Below are 16,585 nucleotides of genomic sequence, written 5' to 3' on the forward strand. Positions count from 1 at the left end.
CTTATATTCAAATTATGCAAGAAAATCCGTTTACCTACTAGACTTCACTGTCAGACACTATTGTCAGTGTGGAGTGACTGACTGGCTTTTTCTTCTTCTTTGGTAATAACATACATACAATGAGCTGTAAAGAATTTGTCTACTACAATAACCCACTTCTTGTAATGGCCAAAATTAAACTGATTGAATCTTTGCGCAGCATAAAACGTACAACCATGCGGTACAATCGTCTGAAAATCAAGACTATTACTTTTACTATTACTATTGGCTCTATAGCTCCTAAGTCGATTTGACTAATAATAATCGTTATTTTCCCACTTAAAGACATATTCAAACCCCATTCTTTTAAGGGGAGTTCTAAATTAGTATTATCTTTCAAATGCCATTGGAATTTAACCTTTTCATTTTTTTGGCCTGCAAAAGGGACATAGTACCTTTAAGGGGCAAAATAGGGCCATTTAGGGTTTAACCTTTACTGCATCCTTTGAAAGTTTGAAGGCCCACATCTACTCCTCCATATATATGGCCAACGTATACACCTTTCTCTATGTTGTACCGTTCAGGATGTACAGTAACTTTGAACCTTTATTTCAATACGTTAAAACACATAATGCCTCCTCGGAGTTTAGCGTGTTTCAGGCAAACGATTTATGCACGATTTGCTAGTAATTTGCCAAGAACAAGTAGCACATTACCCTGTATAGCCATTTATTTTTATGCCCCAGACGTTACAGATTTTGTTGCAATGTAATTTATGCCCTTGATGTTACGGATTTTGTTGCAGAAGCCAAGCAGAATCTGAGTCGGATTTTAAGCAATCTTCTCACTCTTGTTTTGACATGTTCATGAATATTTGTTCTGTTTTATCATTTTATGTTGCCTGAATATTATTGTTGACGTTTTGTTTAAATGTGCAATACTATGCCACCTTGAAATGTACCGTTTGAAATTTATGTTTGAACAAATGTTTATCCCATATCCAAGTTCATATTGTCTTTCTGTTTATTCGTCCATTCTTAAAATATTAATTCCGCTTAAACATAAATTATTTATTTAGAGGCAGAGATTTTCGTTCAAATTGGTTCACAAGGTTTCTATTTATTGTCCATGCAAAGCAGTGGAAACTTGCAGCATCTTCGTGAAAACTGGTGCAACTCCCTCTAAGTTGGATCGATTAAAGCTCTCTTATTATCATGGCATAATCATCGCTTTTGACTTTTGAATTTGCCCTTTATTTTGATCTACTACACATTACATGACTGAAAAATCACAACAGATGGGGTATCAGTTTAAAAAGTAATGAACCCACTTACTAATGATACCAAACATAGCTATGATCATGCCATGACAAGAGAGATACATGTATAATCAATTAATTTTTTGAGGTGTTTAGATGTGTCGGTAAAACTTGTTCTTTAATGTTTGAAAGGCATGTAATGCTGTATACATTTATCTCCGTTCGTTTCATTTGTTCGGGAGGAGAGTAATTTGCATCTATGTACTTGAATTTGTATTTATGCAATTTCAATTCTTAATTATATAGTACCATATGATACGATTTGTCAAAAACATGGGACCGTCTTTAGCTTTTCGTCTTAACATGAACTACATGGACATAAATGTATAAAAGGAGAAGTTTTATTAGTGAATGTAGTAATGCCCTGTATAGTTCTATTTTTTCTAGCACGAAATACGGTAGAGTCCTTTTATAAAGGGACACTATGCTCTAGAAAGGTGTAGCTCCATCTCCGGTAAACCATGACCAGTTTTGTATTTACTGATCTCCGGTATACATGCTCCCTCTTTCCCTCTCTCTCTATCTCTCTATCTCTCTCTCTCTCTCTACCTCTCCCTCCCTTCTCTCTCTTCCTTCTCTCTCTCTCTCTCTCTCTCTCTCTCTCTCTCTCTCTCTCTCTCTTCTTTCTTTCTTTCCCTATCTTTCTCGCTCACTCCCCTTGTCTACCTCTGCCCTTTTTAAATATGGGGATATATTGGTATAAAATATTATGTCTTACAATAAGTCGCATTGTATTTGTGTTTTTATACGGTACATGTAGATACTGGCATCGATGTTCCTCTACAACTTTGTCCCTCTTTTTTTTTCTACATTGCAATTTGTATAATGTTCAAATTGATGTGCATTTACGTAGTCGATTGTCCATGCACAGTTCATTTATACATAATGAACAAAAAGTTTAGGTGTACGCTGTACACTACAATGCTAAATAAATGCCACAATGTGTCACGAATAATTTGCAAAGACTGTAGTTTTCATCATTTATTATTCGTTTTCATCACAAACAAATATTTACAATCTGCAGCATGATACAATTTATTATAACATGGAAAAACACAATCATCACGATCACAAACAGTACACACTAAATACTAAAAAATTGTATTTACATTATAATACACAATGAATTGCGAATGTATAGAAACATACTATATCTATCTACAACTTTCTACTTTTCTTTAAAATTTGGGAATCTCCTAAAAAATGATATGATTGATAAAAATAGTACGGAAAGCGTTTGAAAAATAAAGTTTTAAGTTAATTTCAATATATGGCCTTTTCAATAGGGTATTGAAATTACCCTAAGTTCATTTTCGAAAGTCTCTGTGACTGCTGAAATTAATTTTCCTAAATGTAATATTTTTGACTAAAAATATCAGCCTGATGGATCGGGGGGGGGGTATAATTGTTACGATAAATATATAAAGCCAATCTAGTGTCTCGGGCAAATCCTTTTTCAAACTAATGACGAAAATAATTAACCCCATCAAATATCAATAAATTCTATAATTTATTTTTTTAGGCAGTGATTTTTTTTCTAACTAATAAATTATCTGTAAAAAGATTACTAAGACTTTCTCCTAGAAATTCAATAATCATCCAAGTCTATGTTGGGGACGAACTAGGAAATGTGATGTGGTAGTCGAGTGATTTAAGCATCCAGTCACGGGCAGTACTAGAGACCTTTGGTACGACATTTCTCAACATTTTCCTATCTCTACCCAAAAATTCAATGGGTACCGAGAGGAAGGGGTTCGTTCCTTCAACGGTGTGAGCACCGAAATCGGTAGCCTGGAAACCAGGGATACATTAATTTTGAGCACCTTGGGCATCTTGCGTGGTGGATCATGACTTATACACGTATCCAATGTTATTGCTATTGATATTCATATCTGGTTCTAATATGATATTTATGGAATATGGAATGGATTAATATTTTCTCTCTTTGGATGAACCGAGAATGTTTGAGCATACAGAGGAATGTCTCCATCTCTTTGTTTCATACTCGAGTAAAATTGTATTAGATTTTTAGACGCTATTCTTCGAGTGTGGAATAATATCTTCACACTTTCTTATATTAATAATTACGATTGATATCAACTCTTTATAAGAAGCCCTGATCTCGTGAATTATAAACTATTTCAATTATTTTCACATACACATGCCAGTAATTACTTTTAGTTATTAATCTCTGTCTTAGGATTGAAGAAAAACATCCCTGAAAGTTTCAGAAAAACAAGGTTTACTACTTTGGAAAAAAAGAAAGAATTCATTTGATTTTCAGGGGGAAATATATTTAGTTAATTAATATACAGACATAAATAGTTTCAACTTCAAGCCAAGAAAATTAAAACAGGAGAGGGGTATTTTCAAAGTATCTTGAACGTTTGCATTGGATTATAATCAGCCAACAAAGTACAAAGAAAGAATACTTTAGAATCTCGATGCAGAAAAAAAGGTAAGCATGATCGTAAAATACGAAGGTATATAATTAAACGTGAGTTGACCCGATATATTGCCCCTATACAAAATAAGCATTGCATAATTAATTGAAGTTTAAGTTATAAAGACAAACCTACGTCAGTGGCGACCTGTATATAAACCTGTATATAAAGACCACGTGTCTTTCAAGATCTCATTTTCCTCTTGACTGTATTTCTCTTGGAATATGTATCCTGGGGAACCTGTATAGAAAGTCCACACAGTAATCTGCATGGAAAGATCACATAGTGACCTGTAGGACTATAGAAGAATCACCTGCCTATAAAGTACGCTTTTCACTTGCGTGGTCTTTATATACAGGTTTTACTTTATCACCATTCTAATCTATGAGTCATAACAATGCACTCCTTATTTCAGAACACCAGGGGCATCACTAATCATGTATGGATACAAACAATGTTCCTTGTTACCTATTCCAGAGTGTCAATGGACATTATGATCAAAAGTCCTCACACATCATTATTAGTCATTCTTTCTATTTGTTTTACCAATATGTGTTAACTCTCTTTTAGTATGTTTCGTGGAAGAAAATAGTATCTTTTCATGATTATTTCACCGTCGGTTAAATATCCCAGATGTTGGTTGGTTACACGAAGATTCGAGAATACGAATGGATGTGGTTCGGTCAAGTCTCCGTCGATGCACACAGCCAATGCTCGAGCAAGCGATGGTGCATAATTTCACTCCATGAAAGAAATGACCTGATATAATAATTCATAACGTCCAACATAGTAATTTTATGGAAATGTTTCATTACCATGGCAACACACATATTCGCCCTGATCAATTCACTTGCATGAATTTGACCGACACATAGTCCCTGGCCTCCATTTTGACGCCCACCTTGTACCATTTTATCGTCTCCTCGTCATGGTGATCGACCTCGCTGACGAATGTCTCCCTCACCGACTGGGGGAAGACGAACACCTTGGTGGAGTACTGCTTTGGGTTCGGCGCGTTGAGTCGGATGTACACGGTCTCCCTGTACCGGCGGCGGCGGTACGAGCTGTTGATGTAGCACTGCGTGAAAGTGCTGTAGTACCGACCGGGGTTGGTCTGACCGGGTACGAGTTGGACTGCGTCGCGGTAACGTCTTGGGTTCTCGATGTCGCACCGCATGCCGTAGCGGTATTCCTGATGCGCGGGGATACGCGATACGGTGACGGACTCGGAGTACTCGGGGTTCTTGGGTTGCCGATGTAAGGACTGGATGTCCTCGGAAAGTTGTTCGGTGTCGTCGTCGTGGTGGTGAAGGTGGCCGTTACCGTTTCGGGACCCCGAGTGGAGCCGGCTGGCAGGCACCTCTGTCTCTGTAACCTCCTGCATGATGATGGAGAACAAAATGTGAAAGATTGAATTTAATAACATCATTAAGATGCGAATCGTGAAACCATACAAGATACACGAAAGAGAAAAAAGAAGCTTTAAACAAGGGCTTCCCTGTTATGTCACTATTTTGCGCCAAGGAAATATGGCAAATATATCTTTTCCTTCGTTATTCTTCAAAATACGCCAAAAACAAAAACAAAAACAAAAACACGCGTACATAATTATATGCTCATTATATTATTATTCATAAACGTATTTCTTTATTTGTCCTTATCCACGTCGTATGGACCAAATTGGTCCGGAATCGAGGTGTTTTTGTAGAAACATGGAGGAGGAAAACAATGAACCATATGTATTTGTGTAAGAGGAATAATTTGACGATGGATGCGGACAGTCTCTATATTCAGGGATAATAAAGATGGTTGTTTGCAGTGTGATAGAGCAATGAAAGGGAGAGAACAACCCCAGTAATGTTCTTCGAAGAAAATATCAAATAAAAGTTCAATAAAACTCGATATTGAAAATTCAATGTCCTTTGAATATAGCTTCATTAAGAATATCATACTAAAAATGTAGTGTCCTTTGAAAATAATTATGATCATGATGATGGGGGAAGTCATTAGTCATGTAGCCTAATGCTTTTTTTTTTTCTCTCTCTCTATCCCACCCCATCTCTCTCTCTATCTATATTTCTCTCTCTTTTCTTCTACTTCTCACGCAAAGGATGGTTATACCAAATGATTCTCTTTATGTGGCATAGTCATACCATGACATGGTTAAAGACAATTATAACAGACTAATCCAATTATCGGCATTATAGATTTCTATGCACAGCTCAATATTATTCAGAGAAACATAACCCGACATTCAACCTTGGATGCATTTTCATGTAATTACAATGTAAATGCATCAATCAATTTGAAGAAAACAATTAACAGACAAAGGATATAGTTGGCAAGCACTCAAAGAAACATAACTGTCCATAAGCAGAAAAGGGGCCTTTGGTTTCACGGTATATTATTGTTTGGTAATGTTTGGTAAAATAAATTGTAGTAGTCGTGGTTGTAGAGTGGTGCTGATACTGGGGGTAGGGGTTACTAAAACATATGGCAGATGGTTTGGTGGTGTGTGAATGTGTGTGTGTGTGGGGGGAGGCAGGGAGGCGCTCCGTTTTCCATGGATCTGCAACCTTAATTTGTTGTTATTACATTACACGCATTGCCTCAACGAAACTGGAACAATTACGACATTAAGACATCATTTTCTCGCAGACGACATGAACGCATTCTCATAATAAAATGGTAATCAAAACCATTTTTTTCTACCTATGAATCAGAAGGCATTCTTTTAAAACCAAAAATCGATCACGAAACCCATTTGGCACCCGAGTGGGAAAAGAAAACTACGCCAAGGATAAGTCAATAGACACTCCATAGAGAATAATAGAATAGAGATAATTATGTGGGTGTGTGTTTGTATTGTATTTTCTTTCAGTCAAACATAGAGACATCGAGACCTTTCACCGAATATAGACATCTTTCTGATTCGTCACCGTTATGAAAGTAAGATTGTGTCGGGAAATATTTCCCGAGAGCTATTATCATTGTTAAGAAAACATAATCATTTTGGTTATCAAGCAATTTCTGTTCAACATCGAAATCTCGCAAATTTGGTACTTTCATTAAAGTTTGGAACATTTAAAAACGGAATTATCAACGTGTATTCTGAGAATGATCTCAAAACCATCTGATAAATCACCAGTAATTAATGAGTAAAGAACAGTTAAATCATACATTTCTTTAAATACTACATTGACAACATAGTGACGAAAGAACATCGTATAATTATGTTCATCATTAGTAAGCTCGTTCGCGTAAAAGATGCAGCTGCTATATATCAACGGAGTGGATGCATTTTAATTTTTCTCGCAGGATTACCTTTTAGTTGTCGCTGTTTTAATCTTATCTCACTCGCTCTGCTCTCAACTTAAATATCTTTTTATTTTTTTGTAAAAGAAAGGTCAAAGTAAGTATCTCCGCCGCTACAGGAGGTCACTAAAATAAACCAAAATGTAATAAACCAAAATGATAGATTTTGAGATGTGTGTTAAACTCATGCCGACCCCGGGGATGTTTCGACTTTCGATTACGCCAGACAGACAGATCTGAGCGGAGGAGGTGAATTTCATTTCCTGATTGGCGTTGAAGAATTAAAGACGGTGCTCCTTCTAACAGGGATCGTATACGTCACAATAAGAGAACAAAGGAGGATGAAACAAGCAAGATGACGACATGAGAAAGGAATCCTAGATATGTGTGAAGTGAAATCTATCTCCGTTGTGTAAATAGTGTACTTTGCCTATCTATTTTTAAGAGGAGAGACCGATAGGACACGACGTACTCAAACAGAGTCTTAACGGAGGGGTGTAGCTGGAGCTAATTTGAATTGAGGGGGAAAGGGGATGGGGGAGGGAAAGAGGGGGGGGGGGTCGGACTTAATTTACCGAAAACTATTTTTACACAGGCAAATGCAACAAAATAAAAACCAAGTAAAAAGAAATTAAAGAAGTAAGACATCAACAACTTTGGGGATTTTGACAAGAAGACTCTTAAAAATTCAAATTTTTCATGTAGAAAATTATGAAGCGTTACCATGGTGACCCAAATGGAGCTGAAGGGTCATGAAGGAGTTTCCCTTTTGAAGGATGATTGAAAAGGGATTGTTTCCTGTATTTCCTGACTGGTTTCAGAATGTGTTTTAAATGGATTTGGAGTGGAAAGTGGCATTTTGAGATGATACGGATTTTTTTTTTTTTAGAAACATGCCGCATGAAAGACTGTAGACTTGAAACTGAAAGTGGGAATTTGGGATTCATTTCGGCAAATGCCTCCAGTAAATGCCATAATTATTAATAAGGAAACAGCATTTTGAAATTGTGATATCTTTATTTTACATCTATACCCAATCCATATCAGAGTCTACGCCTCTCTTCTCTCTTTTCTATCTCTTTCTCTCTCTCTCTCTCTCTCTCTCCTTCTTCTTCCCTTTTTCCATCTGCCCCATTTTTTTTAGCATCATTGCCATGTTCCACCATGATAGTCACCCGTCTCTGAACTCTTTGAAGGAACCACAGAGGAAACGCCCTCCACCGTCAAAGAAACATTACTCCATTCGTGCTCGGTTACTACATTCGTATACATTTTAAAGGGGGAGTTCCCCCTCGGGCTGGCATCAAACTCATAAAGAGGGGGGGGGGGGGGGGGGTTGAAATCAAATCAATTTTTTGTTGGATTTTGATGACGTACTCTATATAATGGAGGGCCTATATCTTGTATAAGAACATGTATTAAACATATCGCACAGGTTCGAGAAAATATTCAGTCTAAGAAAGGAATGTATAAAAACGATCTCAACTATTTTCGAAAATCAACTCAAGGGGCACTTTCAATACCCTACTGTATGTCCCATAGAAATCATGTTCGGTTTACGTAAATTGTCGTGTTTGCACATTTCAATAGGTGACACACTGAACTAAAATTGCCTTATGTTGTATTTTCGAAAGCAGTTGAGATCGCTTGATAAACCAACAATATTATTGTCGGATATTATTATGTGGGCTATATACACTGATAGAACTTAGAAGACTTCTTCCGCGGCTACAATGATAATGGGAAAGCGGAGTCTGTTGTATATTAATTTTATCTGGCATGCCATCGATCAACGTTCATTAACTTTACATTCCGTTCACTGTAGTGCCGACATAACATATACAAGACACGACAGCATAGCTTTTACAAGGAGCTCGTACATCATTGCACAGGGTGGGGCATAAAAACAATACAAAGGCGCCACGACAGCTTACATCGAACAGAGCGATGTATGGTGCAGTTATAGACAAAAAGCACTTTGCGAATATATTCCTGAATGCTAATTATGCAAATGAAATTCATGCACCGCCGTCTTTATGAAGACAAGGTATATGTGTGAAGAAACTGCTCTTTAACATAATTATTGTCGATCCTAAAACAAACGATAAAAAGCAAACCTCCTCTTACAAACAGGCCTACCCACACAAGTCGTGTTGAATAAAACCTGTCGTTATTCTTAGGCCTTTCAACTTTCACTAACCACTTTCCAAAGTTACGGTTTATGTTCCTGATTTATCTGGTTTATATCTTTATTTTTTCTTCTCACTTTTCTCATCACAATGGAGAGGCACTGACGATCCGCATTGTTCTTTTGATGCACTGTGTACAAAAGGAATGCATTAACGTGTTATTTTAATGAGATAAATGATGTGTCCCGTCGCATCCTGCTAATGTATAGCTTACAAGATGACAACCGTTAGGTGACAGACATGATAAGTGAACAGGGTCAACGCGTATACCAGTCTTACCAGTGATACTGATTTAAAATCTATTTTACAACTGCATATTATTTGAAACAAAAGTGGATACTTATTTAAAGCAGTGCTTGGGCTTAGCATCACACTTTATAAGTGATTGATGTTACAGTAATCCGAGGTAAATGTCAAATGTATTCTTGAATTTTGACAGATCGCGCGTTATTAAGTGGTACATTTTCCTAAGCATGAAAATTTAAATGCGGGGAAAGGATGAAGAGGGGGTCTTGAGATTACGTTTTATCAGCATAGTAGGAAAAGGGGTTGCCATCCCCCCTTTTTCTGTCAATCCCGGAACCGCCATTGTCCAGCACCACCAGTTGGCCTTTTTTCTGGCACCATTGTTACGGAATATGAAATTTGTGGGTACGAGTACGATACAATTTTGTTATTTTGTACAATGTGTAAGCCCGTGAGCCCCTTCCCAACCAATTATGTGGAGCAAAAGAGTTGTATACGACGATGGCACTTGGGAGATGTAAGTTGGCCTAGCGGTAATATAGGGCGCTTTAGTAACGAGACGGTACGCACAGGAGACGGTAATGCGAGCGAAAAAAACAAACTGCGCATGCGCGATTCTGAATTCTCTCCGTCCCGTCGATTTTCGGAACGGTACTCGGCCAACATAGCGTTCGTTCCCTAAACACGACGTAAGAGAGAGAGCTGACAAATAATTTGTATCTAGATCTAACAATGCAGGGCCCTACTGAAGATAAAAACAGGGAATCTACTAGTGTTTCCAATGTCTGTTCGGTATCTATACCTCAATCTACAATAAATTGACGGTTTGGCCGTTTAGGCCTACTTTGGGGGCCCTTTTTCATCGTTATGCATGACGTGCCTGCACGCTGCGCACTACAGCCCACCGCCGGGTCTATTGCCCCTATTGCTCCGGCCAAGCCTCGAGGCCCAAGAGCACTAGCACCAAAATGCAGCAGGTGTGCAGTTCAGAGCGGCTTTGCGTCCCCGTCGCCTTTAGCAGACAGCGAAAGCGCTTAAACATCACGACGGTAACAAGAGTGCGAGACCCGTCACAGCTGGTTAAACACTCCGTCTCCTGTGCGTACCGTCTCGTTACTAAAGCGCCCTCTCTGAGGCTGTTCACACCGGCAGAGATAGCGCCCGCTAGACCGCGCTATCTCTGCGGTTTGGAAGGTACAACGTCGTTTCGGTCCGCCCAACAGCGAGCCACGGCGAGCCAAAACGGCGTGCCACTGGAGCACCTCTCGGGGGTGGTCCACGAGAGATTGCACGGTGTAGCGCGCGCTAGAAATAGCGCGCGCTAGACCGCGCTATCTCTCGTGGACCACCCCCAAGAGGTGCTCTAGTGGCACGCCGTTTTGGCTCGCCGTGGCTCGCTGTTGGGCGGACCGAAACGACGTTGTACCTTCCAAACCGCAGAGATAGCGCGGTCTAGCGCGCGCTATCTCTGCCGGTGTGAACGGCCTCATCGTCTTCGCCTACAAACTGACTCAGAGGACCCCGATGCGAGACTCTTTCGGTAAGTGGCGATAAAGGTTGGTCCCGAGACGTAAATAATCATATCTAAAAGATACACGTATGTATATCCCCCTTTTTCGTGGGGGGGGGGGGGGGTTACACACCCACACAGACACACCCACACACACACACAATAAATTCATGGCAAGCACCCCTCCCCCGCCCTCTCACATATCCTCTTCTTTCACCGTCATCGGGCAAGCCCCTGTAGCTGGTCCTTTGGGTGCATTTACAAGGAAGTAGCCGGTGTTTCTTACGGGGATTCAAGCATGATTCAAGTGAGACGTGACTCCCAGACGATGTTGCCGATGTTTTATTTGCTCGTGTTCTGGCGCGAAAATGAAGGTACAACATTCCTGCATGTATCACGAAATCTCTCTGAAAGAGGCCGTATCTCAAAACAACAACAAGGCCATCTTTTACCCTTCTTACAGTGACTGTGCTACTTTTACAAGTCTAAAGGTAAAGTTTGATGATAAGATAAAGTAAACAGGCTTTTCTTCCGAACCACTCCTAAAAAGTATACGGTAACGTAAATGCATATTACTCAGCAATCGTGGCCCTTTTTATTACAAACAATAATACGTGTTAAATATTTCAGATTGTAGTTCATCATTCGTGCTGCTGTAAACATAATGACGAGTCTTTTATTGTACACGTGAGTGGATGAAAGCTTACCCACAAAATTTAGGGTTGGTAGAAGCTTTAAAAAATACATTTTAGTCTATATTATTGTCTTTCGCTATTCACCATGAAATTTATTTACACCAACATCAACAGTGTAGACTGCGTCTTTTATCAATAAATACCATAATTTTTCTCCGATAAAAGATTCCGAATCACGAAGTCCACAATTTTGTGACTTGAGTCTGAATAGATTTTGTACAGTGCCCTCTCTTGTTCAACCATAGACAATGATAATAATTATGGTTGGAAAGCTAGAAACTATTATTAGTGTACATATACTATTGTGAAATAATAATGTTCATCATTCACAGAATCTTGTTTTGATTTTTGAAAAGTATGACACATTACACCGGGCATTATAATCGAATAAGAGAAAAATGTTTATAATTATGGGCGGTGACTCAATCAAAAGCTAACAGCATCAACTGCAGAGTTCGCTGACCTCGGTCACAGTATTAACACGAACTGGAGCTTGACCGTTATACTACGACACAAACATGACGGATCTAATAATGTTATTATCTCCAACACAGGACATAATGAAACTGATATTGAAGGCAATAACCGGTCATAACCCATGCATCTCAGCGCCATACCGGGTCTCATGTGAGTGGATTTAAGTGATAAGCATTCACTAACACCTTCAAGAAAAATAAGGCAATACCTTTGCATGCGAGGCGGAAAAAACAAAAACAGGTATATATTCTAGACAGCATGGAATAAGCCTCTGCTATATTGGAGAGCTGAAGATAGAGCCCAATGCTTGAATAACATGATCGCCAATGCATGACAATGTGATATAAAAAAAAAGAGGAAAGGATGATTAGTATAACAAAAACGAAGAAGCATTTCGGCTTTCGGTGAATGACATAAGCTTATAAGTTATATTTTCAACGAACTCAACCGGCCCTGAGCTAGGCATCTTTTATACTTTATACATGCAGTAGGTAATTTACAGCATATGAAATAAAGTTAATTCAATTTGTATACATTATCCATGAAAAAAGTCACTATAAAGAAATCTTACAAAAATGCATGATGTTTAGTGGGCTTGTATGGCGTTTATTTTGTGTGGCTCATAAAGGAAACAAAGATTACACGCTCTCCCCCTTTAAAGTGCAGCAAGGGTCCGCGAGTTTCTTGAAGTCACAAGCAGTGGGCAGTGCACGTGATTTTGTTCGATCCCTTTACCTATAGGGAGAAGATTTTTAATAACCAACCCTTCGTTTACACCGCACAGGATACCCAATTTAACAGCCCACTCGTAAAATGGGAGACCGAAGATAAAGATAGCATGAATTATAGAGAATGTTGAATTCTGGGATAGGAGACAAAAAAAAATGAGCTCTCTCATTCTCGCGACGTTAGTGTGGAAGGTTATTAAAAAGTATCCCTGTGTAGAAAATGCCGGCTCTTCAAATACCCTCATAATTCAAAAATATGACAAGAAATATTTGGACCAAACGTTCACGCCACATGCTTGTGAAGTCCCATATAATATACACACTTGTGTGTACAACGCATAGTATTTCAGCAATACAAGGTCAATTTATTATCATTTTGATGATTCTAAAACCTCACAAAAACACCAAGTCTTGTGTAGGCCTACTACATAATATTTTCCAATGGCTTCCACACAGTTTTCTGCATGCACGATGCAAGCGCATGACCCAAACTAAATTATTGCCTTTAAAGACGTGTCCACATACACCCCTCCCCCGCCGCCCTTCTTACCCACTTTACTCCGCTATGTTCCACTTTGGATATCCTTATGAACTGATTTTTATAAATAGCTCGGATCCTAATTTCATCCTCCGCAATTTTATCCCCCAATTAACATCGCTACTGGAACCGCTTCTAGGGCAGGAGTCATCAATTACCGACCGGTTTCCGAGTACTTTCGGAAGAATTTTAAAGATCCTAAATCTCTGCTCAATAGGCTGTAATGATTTTAGAGTAGATTTGGCTTCGCCTGTGTTCCCTATTTTACCGACAAGGATTTATAACTTATTGGTTATGAATATCTGATTTCATGAAGGAAATACACGTCACGGCAGTGGTAAAGCATACTTTCCGAAAGGAATTTGAGAAGGAATGTTTGAGATGATTTTCTTTCCGAGCTACTTAAAATCTAAACCCTAGATCTATTTAAACCATGTGTTGTAAATGAAATGACTCCACACATCCAGTGTATATAAAATAACATAATTGTTTCGACTATTCCTGAAATTACATTATGTATTTGCATCTAGTTTTGGAAATAAAACCAAAATCTGTCTTTAAACTTAATGGGCAATCCAACCCTTGTAATAAATTTATTTAAATGAAAGCAGAAATATCCAACACAATGGCCAAAGTTAGAAGGGAATCGGAATAATAATAACTAATAAGAAAGGTATGCATGTCATAAATAGGAGATCAAGTTGGCCGCTACTACATTACCGATTAGCAAATTTGAAGACCACATACCTACAGCGATTGCAACTTTAAGATTTCATAACTTTCAAATTTTGTGTACGATTTTATTCAAAATTTCAGCAGTATGCTTTTCTGATTTTTCTGCTTTCTTCAAGAGCAACTTGCTACATGAAGGTAGGATTTCCCTTTAAAGCTATCTTCGGTCAACGGACCAAGCACCTTCAGAAGGAAGGTGGAAATCAAATTAGTGGAAATTACGATCAAGGGCGAATCACAGTCGATTGTCTTCAATAGACATCGCACTGTCAATACGATTAGATTTTATTCATGTGTGCTATATGCATGAGGATATCCCATCAATCGACAACCAATAGACTCAACTGGGGGCTACGGATTGAAAAATTTAAGAACTATTTTTTGTTTTCATTTTAGAAGTAATGATGAATGCATCCGTAGCGTTTGAGGCTATCAAGACAACCATATCTTCATGCGCCAAACAAGAAAATGAAACATAAAAAACCCTTTAATTCATTTAATAATTTAATAATAATAATAATATAAACGGTGCTTATGAAGCGCTTATCACCAGTCAGAGCCAATCTTTTGTTTCAATTTTTGTCTCCTTTTTTCTCAAGTTCATTCTGGCTTTAATACTATTCAAACCCTCAACTTTTACCTGATATCTTATGCTATGGTCACATTACCCAAAAGTAGGCTGCTCGGCGGCCGAGCGGCGAGTTTTTAACAAATTCTGCCCGGCGGCTGCCCGGCCACCGAGCGACGGCCGCCCAGGCACCGCTCGTTTTTAGGGCATCGCTCGGTCGCCGCTGAAGTTTTAGCGCGGAGTTAAAATTTGGGCGGCGCCTGCTCATTTTTCACTCGCCGCCCAAAATACGCTCGGTGCCTGGGCGGTCGCCGCCCAGGCACCGACCTAATTGCTGGGCGATGCTTAATTCCAGCAGCGACCGAGCAGGCTACTGATCGGTCGGTCGCTGCTCTGATTTGTGACCATAGCTTAAATCAGTTTATTACCTTCGTGACAGACACAATGACACATTTATAAATGGGAATAAAGACTATATAAGTGGATAGAGATGTATTTAATTTTTAGTACCTTAAAAATATGAAGTGGTATAGAATAATGATAGCAACGTGTTCTGGTTGAAGGTTTTGTTGTTTTTGCTGTTAGTAGATTTAACCAATTAAAAATGATAGAGTATAAATCTAGCACATTTTAATACACCATCCGAATCACCTAAAAACATAATCGGAAACAATACATTTTTACGTCACATCCGCAAGGCAAGGTACAACACAATAAGATTAGATCTAAAATGAGTTTTAACCGCTTCCATTTTCTCATAAGGTTCGGATGTTGTCTGAATGTAATGAATGGGAGGAAATAGGTGATTTCAGTCAATTTTGACGTAAAATCAGGACATCGTCCTCACGATACTGGTCTAGACTCCCAACGCTTGGAGCTAGGTTAGCCTTTAACCACTTGTAATTATTGAAGAGGACCGAAAAACAAAATTAAAAATTTGATCTAAAAGTGCATGACTCGGTGTGTTTGTTTAATTTGGGGAATTCTTCTTTTTTTACCTTGGACTCATCATGCTCATGGGAATTTCTTTGGGGATGATGACTTGTGTTATGAATGAAAACGATGAGGTTCAAATGGCTGTCTGAATGACATCAATGAAAACAAAACACGATTGAAACAAACCGAACAGTTGATTTTAATTGTGACTGAAATAGAAATAAGACGAGAAATATCATCATAATCATTTATTGTTGTAATAATAAGTAGGTTGGTCTATGCATTTGTGGTATTTCAAAGCACCTTCTTCACACATCACTATGCCCCCCTCCCCCCAACATTATACAACACCAGCAACGACAACAACAACAGAGAAAGCTGAAGGTCATTCATGAATGAAAAATCTGATACACTTCCTGAAGTGCCATGACTGATATTTTATATTATTAATTTCAGTCACACAGACGTGACAGATAAGACAGATAGGAAGGAATGTTTCCCAACCGGGCAATACCATAGTTTGGGGGTCAGGGGTTAGCGGCGCTAACGCCCAGGCAGCGGGGCGCACTCGGCTCAACCCCAAATAGAAAATTACAATTTTGTTTTCTTTTATTATGAACCCCACAATAATTCTTGACCCAAACGTCAACTTGCTCAGGTCTGGCCATGCAGTCACAACAAGTTCACGGTCATAAATTAAATTGTCGTTTGGTGACCTCTAGAAAGATAACAGTGTATTAGATATGACAGGACGGCACTCGGGCGTAAGGCAGCGAGGAAAATTAAAATACCAATGAGATTGAGAGCATCTCCAGTCTCCACTAGACATTTTTGCAAGAATTGAATTTGAAGCTTGATGGTCTGAACAATATTGAAAAAATGTATTAAAAAAATATCGAAATTATTCCTT

General features: G+C 38.7%; 1 protein-coding gene across 1 annotated transcript in view; it reads right to left on the reverse strand.

Moving 5' to 3' along the window:
* Positions 1 to 2,249: 2,249 nt before the first annotated feature.
* The window catches only part of LOC115926685, a 29,889-nt gene continuing 15,553 nt past the window's right edge, over positions 2,250 to 16,585 (reverse strand). Inside the window, exon 2 of the mRNA XM_030991749.1 lies at positions 2,250 to 5,119. Within this exon, the coding sequence (XP_030847609.1) occupies positions 4,583 to 5,119 (537 nt within the window). The 3' untranslated portion in view covers positions 2,250 to 4,582. The remainder of the gene's footprint in view (positions 5,120 to 16,585) is intronic.

The sequence above is a fragment of the Strongylocentrotus purpuratus genome, unplaced genomic scaffold, assembly GCF_000002235.5.
Source record: "Strongylocentrotus purpuratus isolate Spur 01 unplaced genomic scaffold, Spur_5.0 spur5_scaffold_2, whole genome shotgun sequence".
Classification (NCBI taxonomy): Eukaryota; Metazoa; Echinodermata; class Echinoidea; order Camarodonta; family Strongylocentrotidae; genus Strongylocentrotus; species Strongylocentrotus purpuratus.